This window comes from Phocoena phocoena, chromosome 11 (genome assembly GCF_963924675.1).
Source record: "Phocoena phocoena chromosome 11, mPhoPho1.1, whole genome shotgun sequence".
Taxonomy (NCBI): domain Eukaryota; kingdom Metazoa; phylum Chordata; class Mammalia; order Artiodactyla; family Phocoenidae; genus Phocoena; species Phocoena phocoena.
In genome coordinates, this window is record NC_089229.1 from 8863730 (window position 1) to 8891609 (window position 27880).

Consider the following 27880-nt stretch of genomic DNA (forward strand, 5'->3'; position numbering starts at 1 on the left):
GGCTGGGCCCGTGAGCCATGGCCGCTGAGCCTGCACGTCTGGAGCCTGTGCTCCGCAGTGGGAGAGGGCACAGCAGTGAGAGGCCCGCGTACTGCAAAAAATGAAAATAATAAATAAATAAAAATAAAATAAATGGGGTTATAAAGCCTACTCCACACGTTGTTATTGGAGTGTGGTGCTAAATAAAGAGAATTAGAAAATAGTTATTTGAAAAGCAATTTAAGTCCTTAGACTTTTCCTCCATGCCAAACAGATGAACAATTGCCCTGAATATTCACCCACTCTCACAACCTCTGGCAGAAGTCTGGAGATTTGTTTTCTGGAGAAGGTAGGTGGAGGGTCTCTGAAATGAGAGATGCTAGGTAGAGTTGAGTGTGCAGGTCCTATAACAAACACTACAGGATTAAGTGACCATATGCAAACCAAATGCTGAATGCTGAGAACCCCGTCTCCTTTCCCTGCTAGACTCCCAGCACACTGAGAGCCAGATCTTTACCTTCTAGGCAGGAGAGAGAAACTGTTCTCACAAGAACCTATAACGCTCAGAGGAAAGAACCAAAGATACTGACATTAGTGGTTCCCCAACAGATGACCCACTGAAATGACTATACACTGAAGCTCAGTGTTGACAAGTCTCACACTTACACTCAGAGCTTCCAATCAACTTTGTAATTTTTCACTCTTAATCATAAGCAGACAGCAAGGTGTTCCAGACATCTGAAAGAAACTTCTAACGTGGAACATTGAAACAAGGGATAAGAGAATATGTGGCACCCATGAAACAAAAACAGGGTGCTACAAAAAGAATTTCTGAGAACCCCCAAATAATAGCTCTTGGAAATTAAAAATATAATAGCAGAAATTAACAACTCAGTGGTAGGATTGAAAGCTAAAGTTGACAAAACTCTCTGAGGAAGTAGAGCACAAAGACAAATGTAGGGAAGATGGGAGACAAGATTAGAGGACTAGTCCAGGAGATCTAACACCTGGACTAGTTAGAGGTTCAGAAAAAGAACACAGAAAACAGAGAGGAGAAAATAAATTATTAAAGCAGTAAAGAAAAGTTTCTAAAGCCGAAGGAAATGAGTTCCTGATTAAAAGTCAGTTGACTTTCAGTTGACCTCAATGAAGTCACCCTTGGGGCACACAGAGAAGCCTCCAAACACGGTGGACAAAGAGGAAATTCCACGAAACTTCAGAGATAAAACCGTTACATACAGTTATATACAATGAATGGAATGACTCCCACTCCAGAGCAGCAACACTGGAAGCAAGAAGACAGTGGAATTCTGCCTTCACAATTCTGAAAGAAAGGATTTCTGGCCCAGAATTTTTTACCTAACCAAATATCATTAAGCCTAAAAGTAGAACACGGACATTTTCAGACACGCAAGTTCTCAAAATCTTACTGCTCGCACGTTCTTTTTCAGTGAACTACTGGAGAACGTGCTACTCCAGCACGAGAGTAGACCAAGAAAAAGAGAAAGACCTGAGATATAGAAAACAGGAGGATGGCGAAGGGACATGTCAGATGACAGCTGTGAGTGGAGCTCAGAGTGTCGCTGTGTGACTCAGAACACAGATATGCTGAGGCTTTCGTCATTGGCATGCCCATTACCACATACCGTCTTTTTAATCCAAGGATAGAATGTCTGGATAGGCCTGACCTAGAGTCCTAAGTGTGCTTGTCCTGTCTTGACCGTGTGTGCATGAAGTTCCTACTTTCCTTTTTGTGTCCTGCTGCTGCATCAGCTGAGAATACTCATTTCACCCCCAAAAGTTTTGTGATGGGAATTCTTTCCTGAGAACTGGAGATAGGCCTCAGAGAGCTTTGAAGCAGAAAACAGAAGCTGCCTGCCCTGGCCACGTGTTTTACAGGAGGTCCAATTTAGTTTAGAGGGACATGAATATGTAAAATAAAATTGCTATAGAAAGATAAGTGCTAAATGGTAAGCATTAATTCCCCTCTTCTATGACTTACAGTGAATACGTTTGTTTTGTTTTGATTTGTTTTTTAAGTAACAAGCCCAGAGTTAGTTACAAAGACTTTAACACTGGAATTTGCCAATTTTTACCACCTAAGACATAAGTGAATGTAAATAGACATTCCAAGGAGACAAGAAAAAGTTCTGTGCCCAAGAAAGTTTGGAGAACACTTGAATAAATTACAGGTGGCCCTGGAACAACTTGGGTTTGAACTGCATGGGTCTCTACTTACACATGATTTGTTTCAATGAACATGTAGTACAGTACTACAGGATCTGAGGTTGACTGAATCTGCTGGTTCAGAACCTTGGATATGGAGGGCCAACTGTAAAGTTATACAGGGATGTTCAAATGTGCAGAGGACCAGCGCCCCTAACCCCCATGTTGTTCAAGAGGCAGCTGTACTGTCGATTTCTCAGAACCTTAAATATGCTAACGGACATTATTAATCTCCTAATGGGAGGCACAGTATGCAGTTGGCTAGTCTTGACCTTGAAGCCCTGTTCTCACGAAACATCTTTTTACATCATAAGGAACACAGTGTTCCCCAGAACAGTTTGGGAAATAATGATTTGGAATGAAGTGTGAAAGAAGAGATTTAATATGATTTTGCCTGAAGGGAAGTTTAAAACGTTATCAGATTTTTAATTTTATGGAAAATAGGCTTAGAATGCTTTTTATTTTACTTACAATTTCTTGGTGGAAAAAAAGAAATTATATACATGTGCTGAAGTGTCCTGGATCTCAGATGGGTTGGACTCAGTCTTGACTATATTTGACCATTAAGAGAAAAAGACTAGTTTTATAACTGTGGGGTACTTGTAGTTGGTTGTTCATTTTGCCATAATATTTTCTGTCAAAAAAAAAAAAAAAGAAGGAATCTAAGTTACAGGTTTCTCACACTTTCTACTTTAAATGTCAACTTAAAATGCTGGCAGTGAGTAGAATACCGTGTAATACTTTACTTTTCTGCTCTCTCTGATAAGTGTAGTGTAAAAATATATTGGGCAACGTTTGAGAGTCAAGATGAATATTGATATTCCTATTTTAGTTTCATTTCCGTGGAATTATTGACACATAAACACAGCTTCAGATTTTCTCTATTTCTTGCTTTGGGTTTATTTGGGCTTATTATGACTATTTAACATATAAAATTCTAAGTAATTTATTTAAGTTGAGACCAGATAGGATTTTACATTGTAAAATTATTTTAGCTATTACTGTCATTTGTATGTTGCCTAATCTTTGTCATTTATACATTTTAGTTTCAACTGCCTCTAAGGGGGCATCCTCCTTTTCTACTTTATCCATGTCATCTCCTGATTCAGCCTCTCCAAAGAAGTCTGTTCATCTCTCACCCCCAATTTTGGCCGGACCTTCCTTCTGGAGTTTGTTCCATCAACAATCTTCTTCTGCCTCTGTTAAAGATAAGACAGCCAGGGTTCATCACCCTTTTGCTCCTAGGGGCCCACTGTCCTCTGATGAAGAGGAAAATGACCACCTCAACCTACTGGAAATTCTTCCAGACAACTCTGATTCTGCCAAAAAGAAGACAAGTCCTATTTCTAGCAGTAATTGGGTAGCATTTTCCACCCAAAATGTAGACCATTTCACCTCTATGTCCTGTTCTAGTTTTCAGGCAACCAAAGACCTGCCTAGGGAGCCTGAAACAAACGATTCCACTAACGTTCTTCTAAGGGAGGTGAAAAATGCAATAGTTAAATTACATGAAGATCTGAGCACGGTGATACAAGAACTTAATGTCATCAATAACCATCTGGTAAGCATGAGTGGGAATAGTCCACAAATAGACAAGTCTCTGCAGTCTCCCCAGTATTCTGAGGGGTGTTCACATCGAGTCTAACAATCTCAATAGCCATTTTTTTATAGAACTCATGTGGTGTCACTTCCCAAGGACTAAGAAATTAACCTTTTATAGTTTCTCATTACTATGGTAAAAATAGGGTTGTTGGTTTGATTTTTCCTTGTCAGGTTTATTAAACAAGTATATTTCAAACCAATAAATTCATTTGGGTGGTTTATTTTTTACAGAGACAAAGAATCACCTTTGATAATATTTTCAGATTTAGATATTAGTTCATTTGAAACTGAAGAGAATTTCATTCTTCCACGCTCTGTACTTTACCTCAAAATACATTGAGCAGTAGTGAAAGTTGTGGTCAGACTTCAAACTGCAAATGACTGTTCTAGAGCTTTTGGATAAGTTGGTAGTAAGAAGCCCTTCATTTTCCATCTGTATGGAGATTCATTGTTAACAAAGCTTTGCCTTGATTTAGAAGAACTGAGTCTGGAGTGTACATTTCACATGTTCTAATGTCAAGTTTCAGGTTCTGCAAACCAAGGGCCAGAAATCTTTCCCTTCTTGCAAATGCCACTGTTGGTTGAGAGTTAAGTTGAGACAAGTAGGACATGGAACAGGTGGTTTGTTGTTGTTGTTGTTAATGTATATTGCAAAGTGAATTTAAATGTGCACTCTTTTTCTTGTATTTTGGAAAATAAATTTGGTGTTTTTCATCTTACATGTATCTTTTAAATTCTTTAAGACTGCCTTTCAAGTAGAAATGTCTCAATTATTTATAGGGAAAATGCTCTGGTTTTGGGATTACAGACCATTGTTTCTCAATCCTGCTGCAGATCAGAGTTACCAGCGGACTTCCCTGGCAGTCCAGTGGTTAAGACTGCGTGCTTCCACTGCAGGGCGAGTGGCCAGGGAACTAAGATTCCTCATGCCAAGCAGTGCAGCCAAAAAAAAAAAGAAAAAAAAAGTGGTAGAGTCACCAGAGAAGCTTTCGTTTCATTTCATATTTATTTGAAAGAATAGTGTAAAGGGCTCCGTGTACCTGTCACTCAGTTTCAACAATTACTAGCCAAATGGCAAAATAATATCTGATAATTTTGAAGAAGTATGAGACATTTAAAAAGTATTCTAATGCCCTGGGTGCCACTCCCAAATCAAAACTGATTTTCATCATGCAAACTCGGTTAGGAACTAGAGGGGACTGTTAGTGCAGGGACATCGGATGAGACAGGTAAGCCAATCAGAAGGCTGTTGAAGTTAGCCAGGTAAGAGCTGATGTGGCTCAAACCAGGGTGAGCATAGTAAAGGAAAGTGAGAAGTGATTCGTTTAGGGATTTGCTGATGGGTTGTATAAAATATATGAGAGAAAGAGAGGAGTCAAAGATGAACACAAGGTATTGGACTAAGCAACTAAAATTCAGGATGAAGTTGCCATCAACTGAGATGAGGAAAGTTGAAGACAGAAAAAAAATTGAGGCATCCATTTTGTTAAATATCAGATATCTATTAGATAACCAATTAAAGATATCAAGTAAACAGTTGGATATGAGAGTGAGTTTGAGAGACAGGTCTAGATTGGAATGAAGGCTGAGAGTTAGTAGTTGATTTTTATTGAGAGCTATGAGACTGCATGAAATCACCAAAGGAGTCAGTGTGAAAGTGGAAAAGAGTTGAAGGCCTGAGCCCTGGGGCATTCTAACATGAGATCAGGAAGAAGTTGGGGAACCAATGAAGGAGCTGAGAAAGAGCCACCACTGAGGTAAGAACAAAAAAAATACAGTGTGTAGTGTTTGGAATCCAAGAGGGTTTTTCTATTCTTGGCCCTTTTGTCTTCCGTATGCATTACAGAATCATCTTGTCAAGTTCTTTCTAAAGCCCTATTAAATTTTGAACAAAGTTGCATTAAGTCTACTAATCAATTTGGGGGAGTTTTTAAAAATTTAATCTTCTAATCCATGAACATGGTATACCTCTATGTCCATATAAATGTTCTCCTAATGTTTTTCGATAGGCTCATTATTTCCCCCACATAGGGCTTCTATTTCTTTTTTAAAGACCTAATTCTTTGTTCTTGATATTTTTATGCTATTGTAAGTGCTACCATTTTGCTAGTTTACCATTTTTAAATTTTAGAATAGAATAGTTCATAAAAATGTTCAGTGTACAGTTGTACATTGCACATCCATATAGCCTTTATTCAGATTTACCAATTTTTAACATGTTGCCATGTTTGCTTTATCTCCCTTTGCTGCTAAACACATGTGTGTCTGTATACACATTATGTAGGTAGACACACACAAAAACATGTTTTGCTGAGCCCTTTGAAAGTAAGTTTCAGATATGACACTTCACAACAGAATACTTCAGCATACCTGTTGCATGAATCAGGGTAATTATTTCCCAACCTACCTTCCAGTTAACTAATTCTCTCTTCAGCTATGTCTAATCTGTGGTTAAATCTTCCCATCGGATTTTTTATTGAGTTATTGTATTTTTCATTTCTAGAATTCTACTTGGTTCTTTTAAAATCTGCTTTATTGCTTTTCATAGGTCTATGTTTCTTGCAGATATTTTCGAGCATATCTTTGTTACTAGGAATGGCAAGCAAACTAGTGTAGAATTCTTACTAGTAAAAATAGTAAGTAAACTAGAAAGTATTCTTGATAGGAACTATTAAGAATGGCTTAATACATGCATTTAAGGCTATACATTTTCCTTTACATAGCTGCAATCCACAATTTTTTAAAATTGAGATATAATTCACATACCATAAAATTTACCCTTTTAAAGTGTGCAATTTAGTGGTTTTAGTTTATTCACAAGGTTCCACTATCCTATTCTAGAACATTCTTATTTCCACAAAAAAGACATCCATACCTGTTAGTAGCCACTCTTCATTTCCCCCTCCTCCAAGCCCCTGGCAACTACTAATCTACTTTCTGTCTCCATGAATTTGCCTATTCTGAATATCCCATATAAATGGAATATATAATACGTGGCTTTTTGTGTCTGGCTTCTTTCATTTATCATAATGTTTTTTAGGTTCAGCCATGTTGTAACATATATCAGTACTTCATTCCTTTTTATGGCTGAATAATACTGCTTTATATGGATATATACCACATTTTGTTTAATCATTCATCATGGACATTTGGGTTGTTTGCACTTTTTGTCTGTTATGAATTTGTGTGAACATGTGTTTTCATTTCTCTTGGTCATATACCTAGGAGTTGAACTGCTGAGTCATATGATAATTCTTATGTTTAACTTTTTGAGGAATTGACAAACTATTTTCTGAAGTGGCTTCAGCACTGAACCACAAGTTTTGGTAGGTATTGATAATATTTTCATTGTCTTTTGGCTCAAAATATAGTCTGATTCCTATCATGAAGAAATGTAGAAGTGTGTTTCTTAATTTCCCAGCATATTGTACTCTCTGGTAATTCTAGCACCTAAGGTTGTTGCAGGTCTGTTTTTGTTATCTATTGCCCTGCTGATTTGTGCTCATGATGTTATGTTTCTTGTGTACCTGATTTTTTTTTTATAAATTTATTTATTGATTGATTTTTGGCTGCATTGGGTCTTCGTTGCCACACACAGGCTTTCTCTAGTTGCAGAGAGAGGAGGCTACTCTTCGTTGTGGTGTGCAGGCTTCTCATTGTGGTGGCTTCTCTTGTTGTGGAGCATGGAGTCTAGGCACGCAGGCCCAGTAGTTGCGGTTCGTGGGCTCTAGAGCGCAGGCTCAGTAGTTGTGGCGCAAGGGCTTAGTTGCTCCGCAGCATGTGGGATCTTCCCGGACCAGGGCTCAAACCCTGGTCCCCTGCATTGGCCAGGTGGATTCTTAACCACTGTGCCACCAGGGAAGTCCCAACGTACCTGATTATTTTTGACTATGTGCTGGTCATGACACTTGAAATTTTATTTGTACAGTTAACACAAGAATTTGTTTTTTGCTTCTGCCAAGTGCCAGGTTCTATTGCACCACCATACTGGTTAGGTAAATCAAGGTCATGGCTTGAAGTTTTCTAGAATACCCAGGTTAATCTCAGACTTAAATTCCTCATAAGAGATGATTCATTTCTAATTCATTCTCAATGCATAGCCATTGGATTCCACTTTGTTGTAAGGAGTATCTCTTGTTAGATGCCCCACCTTGTGTGCAGTAATTTCTGTTCCTATCACCTTTCAAGGCCATCAAAATGAAAGTTGGAATTTGTTGAACTCAACAAGTGCTCTCAGGGAAAAGTGGCTTATGTGATCATTTGCCTGTCAGGTCTCTGTCTTTTTCAGTGCCTATTATTTATAAGACTCTGTACCAGGCCCTGGGGATACAGTGCTGAGCAAAATCAGACATAGTTCCTGTCCTCACACAGCTTGAGTTCTAGAATTCTGGAGAAATTTGATAGATTAATCAAATTGTTTTTTAAAATGTGAGAGGCTAATAGTTCTGGGAAAGAATATATAGGATTTGACCTGGTGAAAGAATTCTTTAAGGAGATAACTTTGGAGCTGAAATATGAATTCCAGTGTTACTGAAATAAATGCCACTATTGACATGTTGGGCAAATAAAGCAGAGCATAAAGTAAGTATGAAATCTTAAGACATCTTCTGTTGGCTTTCTTCATGCATCTGGGAGATCCACCAGTGGATTCTTAAGGGGCAGTAGGATACAATATCTCTTTTTTGTAGTGCCTATAGAATTTCTTAGTTGTACACTGCCAACAGTTGAGAAGAAAATGTTTCCAGAGATAAAGCATTCTTCACTCCCCACCCCCCATCACCAAGAAGTACTACGTCAGACATCTTGAAATTTACTTGTTTAGAGAAACCCCACGAATAATTGAGGCAACAAAAACTATCCCTTTGAGAAACTACTTTACTTACTATGTGCTTGTTGCATGCACATAGTAACTTCAGATTTTTTTTTTTTTGCGGTACGCGGGCCTCTCACCGTTGTGGCCTCTCCCGTTGCGGAGCACAGGCTCCGGACGCGCAGGCTCAGCGGCCATGGCTCACGGGCCCAGCCGCTCCGCGGCATGTGGGCTCTTCCCAGACCGGGGCACGAACCTGCGTCCCCTGCATCGGCAGGCGGACTCTCAACCACTGCGCCACCAGGGAAGCCCATAACTTCATATTTTAACTAGGTTTTACATAGCTCGTATATTTTAATTCAAGCATTTGTTAATTAGCGTAATTAACAAGCACTTATTTGAGTTTCTATTTAGCCAACTCCATTAAACGAATAGAACAAACTTGGCTTAAATTAGGAGTGGGTATATTCTGATTGACTTCGTAATTATCTCAGATTAAAAATACTTCATTAGATGTTATTCTCTTAAGCATTTTACTTGGAACTTGAGGATCTTATTATAAGGCAGTTATAAAAATATTTTACAGTTTGCTTGCTGTCAAATTACTCATGTGTTCATTCTTTAAACATTTATTAAGCGCCCTTTATGAGTAGGCAGTTTGCTAGACATTGGGGATACAATGGTGAACAAGATGGATGCGGTCCTGTCTTCAGAGGCACGGTTTAGTGGAGACACAGACAGATAAATGGGCAATTAGAGTGTAATGTGTAAGTCCTGTGAATTTGGGAAGCACAGGACGGTGTGGGAGAGCCTGGTATAAAGCCACAACCGGCTCTGATCTGGGGGTCAGGGACTGCATCCCGAGGGAAATGAAGTCCAAACTGAATTCTGAAGGATAAGAAGGATTTAGTAAAGCAAAGGGGGTTAGGGTAGAGAGAGAATTTTCTAGGCAGAGAGAACAGCATGTACAAAAGCTGGGAGCCAGAACTAGGAGAATTTGAGGATAGGACTGCGAACTGGTGGGTCAGAAATGTGAGTACTTTAGCTTACCTTTATGCGTCGACACAGTAGGTGATGGGTAGGTAGCATTTATAGACTAAATAACAGAAAAGGACCGAGTGACAAGGAAATGGATCGTATTGAAAATAAAATGTCATAGAAACGTGGGGGTTAAAGGATTTCCAAAATCCATTCACAAACGGGTAAAAATAGCCTTTAAAAGGGGGTTTTGGAGACCTTGGTGACTCATCTCCTCACCAAATGAGTTTGTGGTGACAGTGGTTTGCTCCTGGCTGCCCAAGGAGTCCCTTCTTTCGTGTGCCTTCATTTCACAGAGAAAGGGAGCAGAGGACAACTTGGCAAATCAGTTACGTACTCAGTATACTGGGGACTGTTGTTCTAGCTTTCACTTTAATAGAGTGGATTCTGAGATGTGATAAAAAAGGTTTAGGTATGTGGAACTGAGAGATTTTTATTTCTTGCAGAACACCAAGTAATTTGGGGAGGCCAGCCATATTACCGTTATGGCAGAATACATGAGCCACCTTTTATCAGCAGGCAGACTTAGAAAAGAGTCAGTTGGCTCAGAAGAAACTAGGTGTTTGCTGGTAATTTCAAATTGTCTTCTCACTGATGGTGCAGGAAGTTCTCAAAGATATGGTAATTACTGCAGAATTATGGCTTCGGGCATTCGTAGCTATTCAAACAGTAAAATGCCATTATAAAAGATGACAGTCTGTGTGTTCAGTTGTGCTGCAGTTGAGAGCTTGTCCCCTATAGTGTTACTGCATCGTTCTTACGCCATAGAACAATGAAGCAAAATGCAAAAAGCGGTAGTTCTAGGACTTGGTGATTGATTAAAACTGGAGGCTGTGAAATAGGAATGAATCAAGGATGAGCTCCAGAATTCTGGGGTGTGTGTGTGTGTGTGTGTGTGTGTGTGTGTGTGTGTGTGTGTGTGCATCAACAACAGTAAGAATGGTTGACATTCATTGACTGCTAACAATGTTCTAAGCACTTTTTAATTCTCTCAACAACTGTACCAGGAAGGGATTGCCACGTTGCTTATGAGAAAACAGAGGCTGAGAAAAGCTAAGGAGGTTGGTTGTTCAGGGTCACACAGGTAGTTGTAAGGGTCAGAGCCAGACCTGGAACCCTGGTCTGTCTGGGTGTAGAGCTTGTGCTTGCACCGCTGGCTGCACTGCCTCGCAATTCGGGGTGAGGGTAGCCAGGGGGCGGTGGTGCCATTGGCTGGGATGGGAAAGTGAGGAAGATGGGTGCGCCTAGCCTGTCTGGCCCCTGCTTGGGGAGGAGCTGGAGCTCCTGCCAGGCACAGCTGCCCTCCCCATTCACACCCTGCTGTCCAGCCGGTTGCCCCCAGTTTCTAGAACTGCTCAGCTCAAGTGGCCGCCCCAGACCTTCTGGGTCTTCTGCTATTGGTTCCTGTTGCTGAGGAGCTTTCTGCTTCCACACACACTCCTCAGCCCTTCCCTGCCCTCTTTCACGTCTAGACCCAAATTAACAGAGCCTGGAGAAAGCTAGAACATAGTAAGAGCTGGTTTGGAGGTGGAGAGACTGTCCCGGTTTCTTTTCCCCACATAATTAAACCTGGGAAATGTCACGTAGCCTCACACACACGATTTTAATTGGGGAATGCGTTTCAGTGGTTCAACCCAGCAGTGGAGAATTTTCATTTGTATGATGGGTCTCTGCCTCTGGAGTATATAATATGCACTTGAAAACCACAGAGAGCAACCCAGAAACAGCCGACAGAAACTAAAGAAAAAATTCGTTTTGATTCAGTTACATATGACAGTAATATGCTCATACTTCATTTTTTAAAAAGTGATGGGGGACTTCCCTGGTGGCGCAGTTCATAGGACTCCACGCTCCCAGTGCAGGGGCCCCAGGTTTGATCCCTGGTCAGGGAAATAGATCCCACATGCTGCAGCTAAGAGTTCACATGCCGCAACTAAGGAGCTTGCCTGCTGCAACTAAGACCTGGTGCAACCAAATAAGTAAATAAATATTTTAAAAAAGAAAAAGTGATGGGGAGCTCTTTCTCCATAGTGACTCTTGGTGGTTAGTTTCATTATCTCTGGGCTAATGGTGTGGCATTTGCTTTATGTCCACACTCTCTGTGTGAGAGAGTCCCAGGGAGTCCCCGGAGGAGCTGCTTCTATTAACCCTTAACCTGTCTGTTCCACCTGTATTCCCTCCACCCCCAAAAAACCAAAAACAGAGAAAGGACTGACCAGAAACAGTAACACACAAGATTAAGCCGAAGCTGAGAATAAATACACAGCGTGAAAAGCACAAATTCCAAAGATAAAGAGAACTAGCAAGAGGGAGGCAAACAAATGTGACACCGGGAATGCGGGGCCACAGAAGGCACAGCAGCCTGTCCCTTTCACAGGGCAGATGGCAGTCAATACAGACCCGCTGCGGACCATGTCAGCTGGTGGTTGCAGAGCCTTTGGACAAGGAGCCGGAAGGGGCGTAACTGAGAAGTTGGTCTGAGGCTGAAAGAGGCAGGGAGGTCAGTCTGCGATGGGAGGCAGGGCCCAGCCTCAGTGGGAGCACAGCAGGATCCGAGGCAGTGCCGGCAGGTCCCCTCGTGGGGACCGTGAAGGAGGACACAGGAAACACGAAGCCAAAACTTCCTACATTCCTGAGACAAGGTGCCCTTACAGAAGATGCCACCGCGCCTCGAGATCCATGTCTGTACCCCTGAATAAACAGGAGCCTCTGGAGGCCGTGAGAGCCCACGGGGAGGACGGGCTTTCCCTGCCTTCTCCCCCAAAGCTGCGGTGGGGGCAGGGCTGGCAGTCCTCGCGGAGTGGGCTCCTTTGCAAGCACAGCCGTCTAGTCTGTGGCTGGACAGATCCCAGACCAGTTTACTGGGTTGCTGGGAACCACTGCCGAGTGTGGCCCTGCCACCTTGGCCGCTAAATCGTCAAGGCTGTACTGAGGGGAGGTGCCCTTCACCAGCTGTGGTCCCCAGTGGAGACAGTAATGGCAAGCAACTTAGGAACCAAAGGTCCAGAGGCTCTTCTACCTGCCGTGTAGGTGGGAGCTGGCCGACAAGCCTCATCCCAAAGCCTGTAGATTTCCTCTTTTAGGGCATCTTAGGAAGCTCACTCAACACGTGAGTTCGTTGTGCTTAACGGTTATTCATCTCAGAAGGTTTTCACTGCTCAGTCTGTTCAAATCCCCTTGGCCTTGTGCTTCCTAACGTTTGTGGGACACCTTACAGTTGGCAAAGCACTTGAATACATCTCTCTTTAGTCTCATGGCTCTTCGGAGAGCGAGGCAGATGAGGGATTGGAGCCTCAGAGAGGCTGAGTCAATGGCTCAAGGTCACACAGCTCTGAGCAGCGGCTGGGACACCTCCCCCGGGTTTCTGATGCAGGAGGCATCCTGTCCTGCCACTAGCTGTGCCGCCTCCAGCCCCTCTCCTGGCACAGGGAAGCATCAGCATTCTAATCAGTTGCCAAAAACTCAATATGGAGTCTCTGCCCTTAAAATTGTCTCTTACATTCTTAGTCTTATAGATTAGCTCTGTTTAAGCCATTAACATATTTCATCATCTCTAATATATGGAAATTAGTATTTTCATGGGACTCATTAATCTCCGCTCCTTCCCCTAAAAGCCAGAGCTGTTGGAAACAATATTACACAAAGACCAGAATACCTCACATTCTTGAGATGCACTGGAAGGGGGCAGCGGTGATTATCCACCCCGAGTCTGCCTCTACGCCTAGATGACAGTCTTTAAAAGGGTGAATCTCAATGACTGATCTGCTGAGGTTTGCAGCCACGGTCTGCTGTTTAACATGAGAACAGAAGCAGTATTCGACAGCTTCTCAGCCCATCACCATCGCGGCATGGAAAAATGCAGTAAATAGGGATGCTTGCTATTCACAAGCAATTGGTTATTAACATTCTGAATTTTAAAGAATTTTAAAATAATCTAGGGGGCGGGACGGGGTTGGGAGCGAGCGTGTGTCTTTCTGTGATTTCTCTCTTCTGTGTCCGCAGCTGGCCCCTGCAGATCCACCGGCACCCGTCCGACTCCCTAGTCTGTATGAGAAACGTGACAGGGTGAGAGCCGAGTCTTCACCGCAGCTCCCTTGGGTTGGGGGTGGGGACTTACAACGGGTGTACTGGTGTCACCTGAGCCGTCCAAACGGGGTCGAGCTGGTTTCGCTGAGGCAGTGGGCTGTCCAAGCTGAGGGCCAGAGCTGAGGGCTCCCACAAGAGAAGGGAAGCTGAGCCACCACCGTCGTCCCTGTATTAGTGTCCTAGGGCTCCTTGGCCACAAGCTTGGTGGCTTAAAATAACAGTGATTTATCATCTCACTGTTCTGGAAGCCAAGAGTCTGAGATCAAGATGTGATCTGAGGGCAGCGAGGGGAAAATCTGTTCCAGGCCTCCCTCCCTCCCACCTACTTGTGGCGGCTGGCAAGCGTCGTGGTCGTCGGGGTTCCTTCACTTGGAGACTCCTCCCTCCAGCCCCTTTACATGGCGAACTCCCTGCGTCTCCTCACGTGTCTGCCCTGCGCACATGTGTCTGTGTCCAAATTTCCCCTTTTTGTCAGGACACCATCATGTTGGATCAGGGCGCGTCCTAATGACCTCATTTCAATCTGATGACCTCTGTAAAAAAAAGACATTCTGAGATACTGGGGGTTAAAACCCCAATATGTAATTTTTTAGAGGACACAATTCAGCCCGTCACAGTCCCCCTTTCCCACACACAGCCTCTCCTCTACTCACATGTGAACAAGCATTTCAATAAAAGCAACCCCTTCCCCAGGCTCCCACCTAGCTCAATCCAGCCCCACTCCCGAGAGAGTGCCCTCCTCAGGTTCCCTTTCAACCATTTGGAGGCTGTGCAGGCTCACAGGAGGCGGCAGGGTGAGAATCGTACTCTGGGGGTCGGACAGTGGGGATCTGAGTCCAGTCTCTGCCGTTCTGGTCTCTGCAGCCCTGGGCCTACTACTCAGCCTTCCCAAGCCTCTGTTCCTTCACCTGCATGGTGAGTTAATAGCACCCACTTTGCCTGGTTATTGTGAGAATTACGCGAAAACATGTCTACAAGGTGCCTTGCACATAGTAGATGCTCAATAAATGTTAGCTCTCTCTTCCCATCTCCATGTTTCCCACACACCTCACACAGTCCTGGGATTTGGGGCTGACCTGACATTATTATATAGGCAGTTCTGCAACAAATATGTGCTTTTCGAGCTGCATTTGTGACTCAATTAGTTGGCAAGGAGAAGCATTTTTCAGTGCCTGGGTTTTCAGAATCCACCAAGGGGTACCAAGCCAACTGGTAGGCTGCCTTCTTTGAAAAAGACACAGGGCCAACGCCATGCCTGGCAAAGATTGACTGTCGCAGTGTCTCTCCAAGTCCCATGTTGCGTGGGCCTTTGTGTCTGCCATACAGAAATCAATTGCCCTGTTACTGGGAGCCTGCATCCTGAGGAGTAGTATTCAGAAGAGAGCAGCTGCCCCGGAGCACGCGTCTCTCCGCTCAGGGGCCCCGGCTGACACTGGCTCCTCCGTCCTTGCCTCGGGCAGGTTAGGCTGTAACTGCTACAAAATGACACTCATGGGAGTGCTGCCCCTTGCCAAGGTCACCGCCGTCTCGATTTTGCAGGTTCAGAAATGCTTGCTTTATTAGCTTTTCCAGAAGTGCTCAAGCCAGAGGAGACTGATTTGTAATAACCGAAATCAAAAGAGACTCTTTTATAAACCAGATCATTCTTTGGTACCAGATTTCAAGTGTTTATTCATTCATTTGTTTACTCATTCACTCATTCAACAAACATCTATGGAGGGCCAGGCGCTTTCCCATGTTGACTCATTTAATTCTTAAAATAATCCCAAGAGGCCTCATTATCCTTCCCCTTACAGATGGGGAAACTGAGGTTTGGAAAGAGGGAAGTCATTGCCCCAGATGCCTGCTCTTGTGGTGAACTCAGGATAGAGACAGGAAAGAATATGGGGGGAACCAAAGAGAAAAGCAGTGAGGAGACGAGGCTGGAGAGGCAGGTTGGGGCCTGATTGTAAACCTGGGGGAGAGGGTGTCCATTGAAGAAACAATACACCAGTGTCCTGGTGACCGTCAGCCCAGAGAGGAGAAATCGTGTGTGGCCAGAGCACTTGCATGGTTGCATGTGGGTTGCCCAGCATCCTCCCATCTCTTCATTAGGGTGTCTCCAGCTAACCACAGCTGTGCCCTCCCCCAGAAAGCGTTCCCTGATCAGCATTCTTATAGCCAGTGTACTAATCACCTCTCGCTAAGTCATGCTGTGGCCACAAACACCCCAGATTCTCGGTGGCTTAGGACCACCACAGCTCATTTCTCTCTCAGGTTAAACCTCAGCTGCTGGCCAGCCGAGGCTCTGACCCACGGCATCTTCTTTTTGAGATCCAGGCTGAAGGATCCCAGCCCCTCCCTGGGATGTGATGTGCTCTCAGCGGCAGAAGGGAAAGAACAATGGTGAACCGCACAATGACTTTTAAAACTTCTGGCAAAAGTTACCAAGTGAGCCGCCTGGCCAAGCCTGCTGTCCCTGGCAGGGGAGTAGGAACAGCAAATAATTGGCAACAGTAACATAATGTGCTCTAACAGGTTATTTACATTTATGGTCTATTTTACAATATGGGAATCATAGCAGTTCCCTCTTAACAAGGCACTTACGTAGATTAATGAAATGCAATGTGTCTGGTAGCACAGTAAATTGTCAATTTACTTACAACTTTTTAGTGCCCAGCACAGTGCCTGGCACACAGTGGGTGCTCAAGAGTTATTTGTGGAATGTTATTCATCAATGAATAGTTACCAAGCACCTGCTCTGCGCCAGGCACTGTTCTAGGAAAGTTCTTGGGATCTAGTGGAGAATGAGACAGGCAGGGTTCCTGTTGTCATGGACCTTACAGCCCAGTTAGTGGGCACGGGCAATAAATGACTAAATCAGAATTCCAGAGAGTGGTAAGAGCTGTAAAGAAAATAAAACAGATTGACTGAAAACAGGCCAGAGAGTGAATGGCACTAATTAACAAAGACCCCACCAAAGAGGTAACTTGGAGCTGAGACCTATATGATGAGAAGGAGGCAGTCATGCCTGAGCAGACGGAGGATAGCACGGACAAAGGCCCCGAGGCAGAGATGAGCTTGACTGTTTAAGGAACAAGTAGAAGGTCAATCAGGCCAGGGTGTCCTGAGCCCAGGGGGCACCCACACAGAAGGCAGCTGGGGAAGAGGCAGGGGCCTCTGCCCCTTTTCTAGTGTCTTGCTTCCAGGACCGCCAGAACCTAGCACAGTGCCTGGAGCACAGCCAGAGTCTCGAAGGATGTGAGAAAGAGAAACCGTTGAGATGGGACAACAGCCACACCGGAGGCAGAACTCCTCCCCTGGAGGGGGCTGTGGATGCTCCGCCTATTCTTTCTTTCTGATTCTCCTTCTTGGTTCCTCATTGGCCCCTAGAAGCTTCTCTCAGAGCAGCATCACCCCATGACGTGTTACAATTTCCAAAATTACAGCTTTCTGACGATGTAGAGGTGGACTTCATTCTTATAAATAAACTCTCCGCAAATCACAGTGTGGGATGGGCCAAAACGAATCCCATCCACTGTGATTTCTGTCGGCTCTGCCTCCAAACCGTGGCAGCCACTGACCTTGGCCTGGACTTCAGGGTGACTTTCATTTTGGGGGCCTGGAGTCACACAGTATGCACGTCTAACTCCACCTCCATGCTTCACGCTACGCCGGCTTGCAGAAGAGAAGGAGCCAGTAATTTAGGTTAACGCACTGGACTGAGACCTCAGAATGAGCCGAAATAGGACACGAGACTCAACGGTTCCCTCGGTGCCCTGGTGCCTCTCGTGGTGAGAGCATCTTTCCTTCCGTGGTCCACAAGGTCCTACTGTTTAAAGATCTGGGAGGTCTGAAGACACCTGGCTCCTGTAAAGTGATGGTGCTTAGTGCCAGCATGGAGGGTGCCTGGGCTGGGCCGGCCAGGTGCCAGGATGTCAGTCTCACAGGGAGGCCTTACCAGGGGTTCCAGCGGGGAGCGAGGTGAGGATCCACCATATGGGCAATCCCACTGTCTGGGCTCATTTTAGAGCAAAGTCCTGAGCTGCTTGTGCAGGGATGGCACTGGAGGAGGCCTGCGTGCTTGGCTGGGAGTCAGAGGACAAGATTCTGGCCCTGGCTGGTCCCTGAGTCAGGTGGCCTGGGCCCCAGCTCCCCATCTGTAAGACAAGGACCTTGGTTGGGGTGGATGGTCTCAGTGCCTCCCTCATCTCTGACATTCTCTGATCTTGCAGGGGGTGCTGCTGTAGGAATATGGAGCATTGAAGTGAATCCTTCTGGGGAGGGATAGCGGGCAGAGGCCACCTCTGGGTCAAAGAAGCCATGGAGGGGACGCCCATTGGAGCCTCCCAAGCCAGACTGGAGGATCAGCTCCCACCAGGAAGGAATTGGCCTGTCCAGGAACCCCTTCAAGGGGGGGCATGCCCCTGGAACCAGGCTGATTTGGGCAGTCAGTTGACCTCCTGGTCCAGGGTGGCTCCTTGGCCAGTGGCCTCTTTAGCATCGGATGCCCCAGAGACAACAAAGTGAGGCACCGTCAAGGTGAGCAGTCGTGGTGGAGAGTCCCAGGCCCCAGCCTAATTAGAAAGAGTCTCGAATCTCTGATGGGGCTGTGGCACGGCCCCTCCTGCCAGAGGTCTCAAGGCGAGGTGGGTATTGGAAGCAGACGGGAGCGATGAGGGCGAGGCAGACCCACGAAGGCAGAAACGGCAACCTGAGGAGGCTGCAAGTCAGCTGAAGCACCCCAAGTCCAGGTTACCTAATGATGCAAAGAAGGCTGCGAGGGGGCAGGGTATGACTGAGCAGGCGACCCAGGAGGGTGAGCGAGGAAGATGGAAGCCCCAACGGGAAGCTGTGCCCAGGGCACTCCTGAGCAGATGCCATGCAGAGCCATGACCGAGAACCTGGCAGAAGGGGTCCTGGGCGGGAACCAAGGTTTCCTGAGTGCCTGGCACAGGCGGGGCCGTGGACGAACCCATGCCAGGGACGGAGCTGTGACACGGACTAAATATCAACGTGAAGGTGACTCTCGGAGTTGTGGACCAGCCTCTGAATGGAGTCACAGGCCAGAAGCCCCATCCGAAGAGCCAAAAGCAATAATAAGGAATTCCCCGTTTTGCCTTACATCTCTTAAAGCTGACGCAGCTTGTGTCCTGAGCGGGACACTTTGGATCCTCTTTTTCCCTCATACGCCACTCCTCTCCTGGGCTGCTCCTTTGCCAGAGCCCCAGCACCCCAACTCTCCAAGCTCTGCCTGACCCACGAGCTCCAGAAGGGGGAGAGAGGCCCTCCCAGCACAGGGCGCGCCAGGGCCACCCACATGGGACTGGGGGACACACGTGGGGGCTGGGAAGCCCAGAAGAGGGCACTGTGGACCTAGGGCCAGGGCTGTGGTGGGAGAGGGAGATGGAGAGGGAGGAAGGAAAAGAGGAAATGAATCACTGTCACACACCAAGCTCTGCAAACTAGGCGTTGCCTTCCCCAGGCTGTGGTGAGGACATTAGGCCCAGAGAGGTTAAGGAACTGCCCAAGAGCACACAGCCAGTACAAGTCGGAGGCTGGATTTGAACACGGATCTGCTTGAGGCCAAAGAAGTATTCTTGCAAATACATGACACTACACTTCCTATCAGAGAAGTGCAAAGAGAAAGTACTCAGAGCTAACTCTGTGTGTGTGTGTGTGTGTGTGTGTGCGCGCGCGCGCGCATCCAGGTCGGATGAGGGGTGGGCGATGGGCGAGAACAGTGATAAGAAGATACCATTAGCTAGAAACGAGAAGCGAAAAGAAAGAGCTGCAGAGGGAGAGAATAAAGAAGTACAGTTGCAGGCATGAACCTCAAGGACAGACATCTGGGAACTTTTAGAGGTTGTCAAAGATTTTTTTTTTTTTTTTTTGCGGTACGCGGGCCTCTCACTGTTGTGGCCGCTCCCGTTGCGGAGCACAGGCTCCAGACACGCAGGCTCAGTGGCCATGGCTCACGGGCCCAGCTGCTCCGCGGCACGCGGGACCCTCCCAGACCGGGGCCCGAACCCGCGTCCCCTACATTGGCAGGCGGACTCTCAACCACTGCGCCACCAGGGAAGCCCTGTCAAATCTTTCTTGACGTGTTTTTTCTAAATCCCTGGTATCCAACGGATGGCATAACTTTGGGACAGAGAAACGGAGCCAATTAAATGACACTCCACCACAAAATGTTTTCCCAGAAACCTCTCCATTGCCCTTGCAGGGCCCTGGGGCTCCACTGAATGGTTTAAAAGGCACAGTGTTCAGTCACAATGTAAAGACCCAGCCCTTTGCATCCGTAGCTGTGCATCATATCGTTTTGCTCTCCGGCTCTGGGGCCCAAGTCTATTAAAATGCTAATGATTCTGTGGCTTTGGGATTGGATAATGATAGAAACTTCAGCAGAGGAAGAAAAAGCTCTAATGGGAGTTAGTACAGCGGAAGTCAGATGCAGAGAGCACAGTCCCAGTGCCAGCGTCGGCTCAGAGCCCTGTCCTGACAGGAAGAGAGCACCTACAACCACTTTGGGTTCACGGTCACAGCTGATTCTTGGATGTTGTGAAAGACAGGAAGGCGTATTAATAACAGTAATAATAACAATGAGAATACGTTAGTAGCTTACATTTATATTTCACATGTGGAATTTACACCTGCAGAGGACTTGATGTTTAACAAAGTGCATGTCACACAACTCCCTCTCTCCATCCTGACAACAACCTAGCCGAGCAATGAGGAGAAACACTGTGGAACCAAATATACCCGGTCCCCTCCCCCCCCAACACAGAGCAAAACTGTGCGACTACTCACTGGGAGGTTATGTGTGGCCATGTCACTTAAAACATCGCTGAAGCCTTTACGTTAAAAGTCACGTGTTCCCTGCCATGGAACAGCCTGGGTCCCAGAGCAGGGAGGCACAGCAGAGTCCCCAGGCAGCACGCGTGTGTGTCGGCTGGTACACATAGACGTCACCACAGCAGCACCTCCATACTGATGCCGAAAAATACACATACTTGGCCTCTGTGCACCAATGTCGAATCGAATCTTGAAGACAGTTTTGGGTGAAGTAGAAAAGAATAGCTTTATTGCTTTGCGAGGCAAAGGGGTGAGCACAGCGGGCTAAGGCCCTCACAACTGTGTGTCCCAACCTGGGAGGAATTGGTGAGGAGTTTTATAAAGATGGTTCAAGGGCGGGGCTGCTGATAAGGATTAGGGTGTGTGCAGGGCCTGCACTCCTTTAATATGGCCTCAGGTGGCCTGATGAGCTTTTCTGGTTCCTTTAATCTGGCCTCAGGTGGTCTTCTCTGGAATGAAGAATGCTAACATCTTCCATTTGTTGGGGGTTTTAGTTCTGTAAAGAGCTCAAACTTACTGTTATGTGCATCCCTTGAAGCGGAGCCAGGACCTGCCCCGAGGCTACACTATTGTTTCTGGGCTGTTCCCCCCTTGTCTCTGCATCCCCCCACTTCCCTGATTAGCAATTGTTCTAATCTGCCCTTTGGGACTCAGGGAAGATCATGGAGGCTGGAGTCTATTCCCTACAAACAATAAACTGTGGGACAGAAAGGCTTCCGTACCCAGGAGGCCCACAGGGTCCCACTTGGTTTCAATACTGACTGGTGCAGAAATTAACCCCATTTCCAAAATGAGCAAATGAAGACACACTTCCCCCAGGCCTCCTAGATATCAATTTGCAATGGATCCTCGGTCTTCTGCTCCTTCCTTGCCATCAGGGAGAGCAAGGATTGAATCCAGCTGGGCTTGAGTGTTAGAACGGGTGACCCTGGGCAAGCTTAGCCTCTGTGAGCGCTGCATTGCTCATCTGTGAAACAAGATGAACACAGGCTGGTTGGGAGAACGCAACTGGATGCTGTATGGAGAGCGCTTGGCTGTAACGGGTGCTCGGCAGCCCTGCGCCCTCCCCACTCCACCGGCGCCATATCTCACAGGTGCTCCTGCAACTCAGGGAGTTTGAAGATGACTCAGGGCTCCCCAGACACACTCCTTGAATTGCTCTTCCTTCTGCCCTCAGCTGAGTAGAATTTTTATTCCCGTCCGGGCTCAGAATCTGGAAGGTGTCTCCTCTGTGTCCAATGAGAACATTTTTCATTTCAAAATGTACTGTTGTCCGGGAACAATGGTGTGAGGCAGAGCTGAGCTGCTCCTGAGAATAGAAGCAGTGGAAGGCGTCTGAGAACAGTGGCACCTCTGAGCGGCACCAGGTGTCAGCAGGAAGGACTCTGTAATTAATTTTTAAATTTGCTATTATCATGCGTTTAGGCAGTAGGCTGATGCTTCGCTTGGTTTTGACCTTTAAAAATGTTACAAGCAATATCAGCTTTTCTCCTATGTGAAGGACACTGACCCAGAGGCTATAAAAACCACAGCCTCCTGGACTGGCATCCTTCCTTTTAAAGTTTTCTCTCTTTTCCTTTATTTTACTTGTCATCTATATAAAGCAAACCCACACACACAACCTTTGTTTTCTGGAAATGAGGTGTATGTTTCCGTCCCTTCATTTTCCATTCCCAAAGTGTCTGTCACACCTTTCTTTTGGTGATAAAATATACGTAACCTAAAGCTTCCCGTGTTAGCCATTTTGAAGGGTTCCGTTCAGTGGCATTAAGTACATTCAAGTGTTGTGCAGCCATCACCACCATCCATCCCCTGAGCTTTTTCATCTTCCCAAACTGAAACTCTGTGCCCATGGAACACTAAGTCCCATCCCTCCTCCCCCAGCCCCCGATACCCACCCACCCTTCTACTTTCTGCCTCTATGAACTTGACTCCCCCAGGTACCACATATGAGTGGCATCATATCAGATTTGTCTTTTTACGACTGGCTTATTTCACTTAGCAGAATGTCTTCAGGGTTCATCCACATTGTAACGTGTGTCCGAATTTCCTCCCTTTTATACATTTATTTATTTATTTATTTATTTTTGGCTGCGTTGGGTCTTCCTTGCTGCACGCGGGCTTTCTCTAGTAGTAGAGAGCGGTGGCTTCTCTTGTTGCAGAGCACGGGCTCTAGGCGCGCGGGCTTCAGTAGTTGTGGCTCGCAGGCTTAGTTGCCCCGCCGGCACGTGGAATCTTAGTTCCCCAACCAGGGTTTGAACCTGTGTCCCCTGCATTGGCAGGCGGATTCTTAACCACTGTACCACCAGGGAAGCCCCAGAATTTCCTCCTTTTTAAAGGCTGAATAATATTCCATGGGCTGGATAGACCACACGTTTCTTAAATGGTAAAAGACCCTTAATGGTCAGTGATTACACCCTGTTTCTCAGTGTAGAAAGTGTTGTCTCTGCACCAGATTTCATTTGTTCCCCAGCAGCGTTTGGAGATGGACATGATTAGTCTGCCTCAGATGTGAGGAGCGAAGTCTTGGAGACGCTTAGGCCTCGGACCCAGGCCACCCTGATCTCAGATGTGAAAAGCAGAACCTATGCTTTGTTCAGCCTGATGTTCACTTTCCCATTTTATTTCTCTCCTCACATATATTCATTCATCAGCGTTACCAGCAGGGGCTCAGACAAGGTCAGGGTGTTAATAGACTCTCATCTCAAAAGCCTTTTGAGAAAGAAGGAAAAAAACCCGCCCCCTGCCCCGGTCCGGGAGGATCCCACATGCTGCAGAGCGGCTGGGCCCGTGAGCCATGGCCGCTGAGCCTGCGTGTCAGGAGCCTGTGCTCCGCAGCGGGAGAGGCCACAACAGTGAGAGGCCCTCGTACCGCAAAAAAAACCCAAAAAACCCGCCCCAACCTCCGTGCCTCCGCTGTGATCTGCCGAGTCTAACTCCCAGTCTTCTTTTCTTTTGTTTAACATCTTTACTGGAGTATAATTGCTTTACAATGGTGTGTTAGTTTTTGCTTTAGAACAAAGTGAATCAGCCATACATATACATATATCCCCATATCTCCTCCCTCTTGCATCTCCCTCCCACCCTCCCTGTCCCACCCCTCTAGGTGGTCACAGAGCACTGAGCCGATCTCCCTGTGCTACGCGGCTGCTTCCCACTAGCTGTCTATAGTCTTGTAATAGGAGAAGACCATCATGATCGTGGGGGAAGCACAGCAGAAGGAAATCTCTTATTTGCATTTAAAACCGCACAGGTGAGGCTGGGTCAGGGCTGGGGCAGAACCACGCCAGGCCAGGCCAGGCCGGGGAAGCCGGGGAGGTGACAGTAGCTGCTGTTGGCCGAGCACCCGGGGCAGCAGGTCCTCTGCTGGGGCCTTTCGTCCCGTGTCTGACAGCAACCCCACAGCCGGGAACATCTGCCCCCATCGTGGAGACAGTTAGGCAGGAAGTGAGCCGGGTAAGTACAGCTGCAAAGTCCACGTTCTCCTGCCTCATCGTCAGCTCCTCGGCTGCCAGGCTGGAGAAAGGAAGGTGAGGCCACTCCCCAAGTCCACCTTCGGGGAGGGGGACCTGTGACAAAGCTCAGACTGGGGCTCCTCCCACTGTTGCCACCACGGCAGGGCCTGCGGACCCTCCTCAGGGACAGGACTCCAAATGTCGCCCCACCCCGCCCCCTCCCTGGACCACCTTCAGGCAGGGAGGTATTGGTGGTGGTCTTTAGCGCCGAGATATTTCTTCACCTATTCTCAATAAACCGTGGACATTTCCTGAGTGCCTCTGCTACGTGCCAGGCTCAGGGCTAGGCACCAAGGCACGAAGATGACCTTGTCTGTGACCTTGAGGGGCCGACTAGAGACAGCCGTCCCCTACCTGTTACCATACAATGGTGCTGGGTGAGGGGCTAATTCTGCCAGGGTTGGGGAAGCACAGCACAGAAGAGATGCTACTGAGCCAGGTCTACGAGGCTGAGCCCACCAGGTGGAGCCACGGGGTCAGGCTCCACAGAGGGCACAGGCTGTGCGTCGTGCGCGGAAAGTCCGTGGTGAAGGGCCGGCTGGTAAGTGACAGGAGGTGTTCTGGGAAGCAGGTGGGTGCACCACCTGTAAGACCCTAAAGACAATGAACACAGGACTTTGGACTTCCTCTTGCAGGCGATGGGGAGCCAGGAAACATCTGTAGGGGGGAATCAAGGGCTCGTCAGCGCCTGATGGAGAGACACAGGGGAGCCGCTGGGAAGGAATGGGAACAATACTCCCCCTCCTCCCCCAGGGCAGACAGGGCTCCAGGATGGAAGACTGTCACGTCGTGAAGCCTTCTGGGGAGCAGATGTGTCCTCAGAGGCTTTGGGCCCTCAGATCGGCGTGTCTGTTAACAGCTGCTGCGTGCCTGGACTGAAAAGTCTCCCCTCACACAGCTCCTTGAGGGCTGGCTGGCTACTCTGTAAGATACCGCCCACGGCTGCACGGTGGGGAGTGGAGGCTTCAAAGGAGGCAGAAAGGCCTGGCTGGCCGGCCCAGACTTCCAAGGGAGCTTTGGGGTGTCATGACGGGTGTGAGGCCGTTCCTTCCCCGACCGGCCTGCGGAGGAGGCTGAAATGTCATCAGAGGCTCACTCCTCTGACATGATGTCTTTTCTTTCCAGGCACCAGCTTCAGAGGTGCCATTCAACTTGGCCGCTCGCGTTAGCTGTGCAGTCATTGGCAAGCCCCTTAAGCTCTTTGAGCCTCGGTTTCCTTAAGAACGGTAAGACCTACATCCTCCAAGGTTGGCAGCAAGGGGACACTTCCGGGGGGGATGGGGCAACTCTCCACGGTTCACTGATTCCTACTGCCGGCCACATGAACACACGCCCCCGTTAATGCTCTGGTGAGAGGTGGACACTGCTCTTGAACCCACAGACTGGACTAGGGTGACAGCAGAAAAGCAAATGTGACTATGAAGGGACGGTGAATGGACACAACACAGCCCAGTGTCTGGGTTCAGAGGCCCTGTTCTGCTTGAACAAGTTCCAGAGGAAAAGAGCCCCAGTGGCGATCCCAAGCCGGTTCCTACGGGCACCAAGTTCTGATGTCGTGACTCTCTCTCCAAATCTAGGTACAGTGACTTCACGTGGGTAGTTTGAAATCGGCCACAGTGGAATTATTTATGCCGTGGAAATTGGCCAGCACTACACAGCAGGACTTTTTTTCTTTCTCCCCAAAGAGCTGTTGGTTAAATATTTATTAGTACGTCACTGGTTAGTCCCACGTGCCCACTCTCTGACCCAGAAATTCTACCTCTGGGTAAAAAGGAAGAGAAAAGAGTCCATCCATCCATCCAAAGACAAGGGTAGGAATGTTTTAGCTGCCACACCATTTATGATAAAGCCACATTCATGAATAAACAAAGAGTAGAAATGGGCCAATGTCCACTGGGAGGAGAATGGGTAAACTGGGTCACACCTGTACAATGGATGCACCTCGGAGAGAAAGAGGGGCAAGTGTTTGATACACGACACTCAACAGCATGGATGAATCTCACAAACTTTATCTTGTGTCTCACAGAAGTCAGACACAAAAGACTATATTGTATGATTCCATTTATATGTTCAAGAACGGGCAAAACTGGTGTAGAATGATAGAGGTCAGAATAGTGGTTACCTCAGTGCGGGGGCAGGGTTGGAATTGAATGGGAAGGGACAAGGGGGCTCGTCCATATTTTGATATAGGTGACAGTTACACAGGGGTACATATACGTAAAAGCAAATCAAACTATGGTTTAAGATTTGTGCACTTTGCACATTACATGCCTTGCAGGTAAAAAGTAAATACTGTGTGTGTGTGTGTGTGTGTGTGTGTGTGTCCTCCTCCTTCCTAGCTCCCGGGGCATCTCAGCCCCCATCTCCCAGGAGTTCAGACCTTCCTTAAAGTGCAGACCTAAGAAAGATCACCTCCTGAGTTCTGGTATTCTGGAACACGCCGCCCAGGCTCACCTAGCTAGGATGTTCCAAACTCAGGCTCTAAACCTATTTCTTCCATTCAGGATCTGGGATGCTCTGGAGAAGAAGACCTGGGGCGTACAGCGGAGGTCTGAACCCGCCTGGGGAGGGTGAGGCCGGAGGAGCCGGCCCAGAGGACTTGGGGCTGCAGAACTGTCTGAGTCAGTCCTGGGGACTCAGGAGAGAAGGAAGTCAAGCCTTGGGAGGAACTGGAGATGCCGCAGAGCCAGGTAGGCCCAAAAGATGCTCAGCATCCCGCCGGGCCACTGCCTGCACGAGACCTCAGATGAGTCTCCCAAGCCCTCCGAGACTCCGTTTCCTCATCTGTCAAATGGGGTGAAGATTTCACAGGCCTCTTACTTGGATCACAAGAAGTGATATGAGTGAAATACCAGGCAGAGTTTTAGGATGTATGGAAACACTCTATGTGCTCAAGAAATACTAGCTGAATATGTCAAATCTAACAAAGCACCCCCCCCAAAATAGATGAATACTAAATACTCCTGCTTAACCAAGCCAAGGGTCCAGGGCTCGGCGGGTGGCCTATTTGTGCAGGAGTCTCCCTCCCTAAAGCCCTGAAGAATAAAGCGTTCCCGTGCTTGTCCTGCTTTGCTGTTACTTTTATCAGAAACCCTGAATTCACCAAATTCCTCCGGCTGACGCCCTGACCCTCTTCCACAGCCAATGCCCAGCTCAGCAGTGCAGCTCCCAAGCCCACCCTGCAGTGTCTGCTGGGCCTGTAGGGAGATGTCTGCGGTCACCCAGTGGCCCGGGGTGCGGTGGGGTGGGAGTGCCACGAGGAGGGAACAGCCAGGCCTTCTCCCCAGCCCCTCCCTCGCTTCCTTTGGACCCCTTCTTCCTCAAGGGCACCAAGTGATCAAGTTCATGATGCCCCAAGCTTCTGCCTGGTAAAGACAACTTTAGAGGAAACAGCAAATCTTTTCTGCGAAGCCTCCACCTCCCAGGCCACGTGCAGGTAGGGCATCGCTTTAGGGCTCATGCCCCCAGACAGAGCAGGACACAGACCCTGCCCAGCAGGCCTGGGGGTGGGGGTCACCGATGCCAGCCCTAACCAGAGCCAGCAAAAAGGCTCAACCCGCTCTGGGCTGCTCATCACAGAGGGTGGGGTGGGGGGTACGGGTGCCTGCGGCCCCTGAAGCCCTCTAGGGAAGGCAAATGCAAGCCTCGGTCCCAGCCTCCCAGGCCTGTGCTGCTAGCTCTGGGGTCCTAAATGGCCAAGTCCAGAGCCAGGGCCGGCCAAGATGCCTGCTCGCCCTGGTGTCTGCTGTGCATCTGGGCCCTGAGCATCTCTGAAGGCTAGCGCACACTG

General features: G+C 47.4%; 1 protein-coding gene across 1 annotated transcript in view; it reads left to right on the plus strand.

Annotated features, from left to right (window-relative positions):
* Positions 1 to 3850, plus strand: part of ENTHD1 (ENTH domain containing 1) — a 98485-nt gene extending 94635 nt beyond the window's left edge. Inside the window, exon 6 of the mRNA XM_065888031.1 lies at positions 3252 to 3850. Within this exon, the coding sequence (XP_065744103.1) occupies positions 3252 to 3850 (599 nt within the window). The remainder of the gene's footprint in view (positions 1 to 3251) is intronic.
* The last annotated feature ends 24030 nt before the right edge of the window (positions 3851 to 27880 follow it).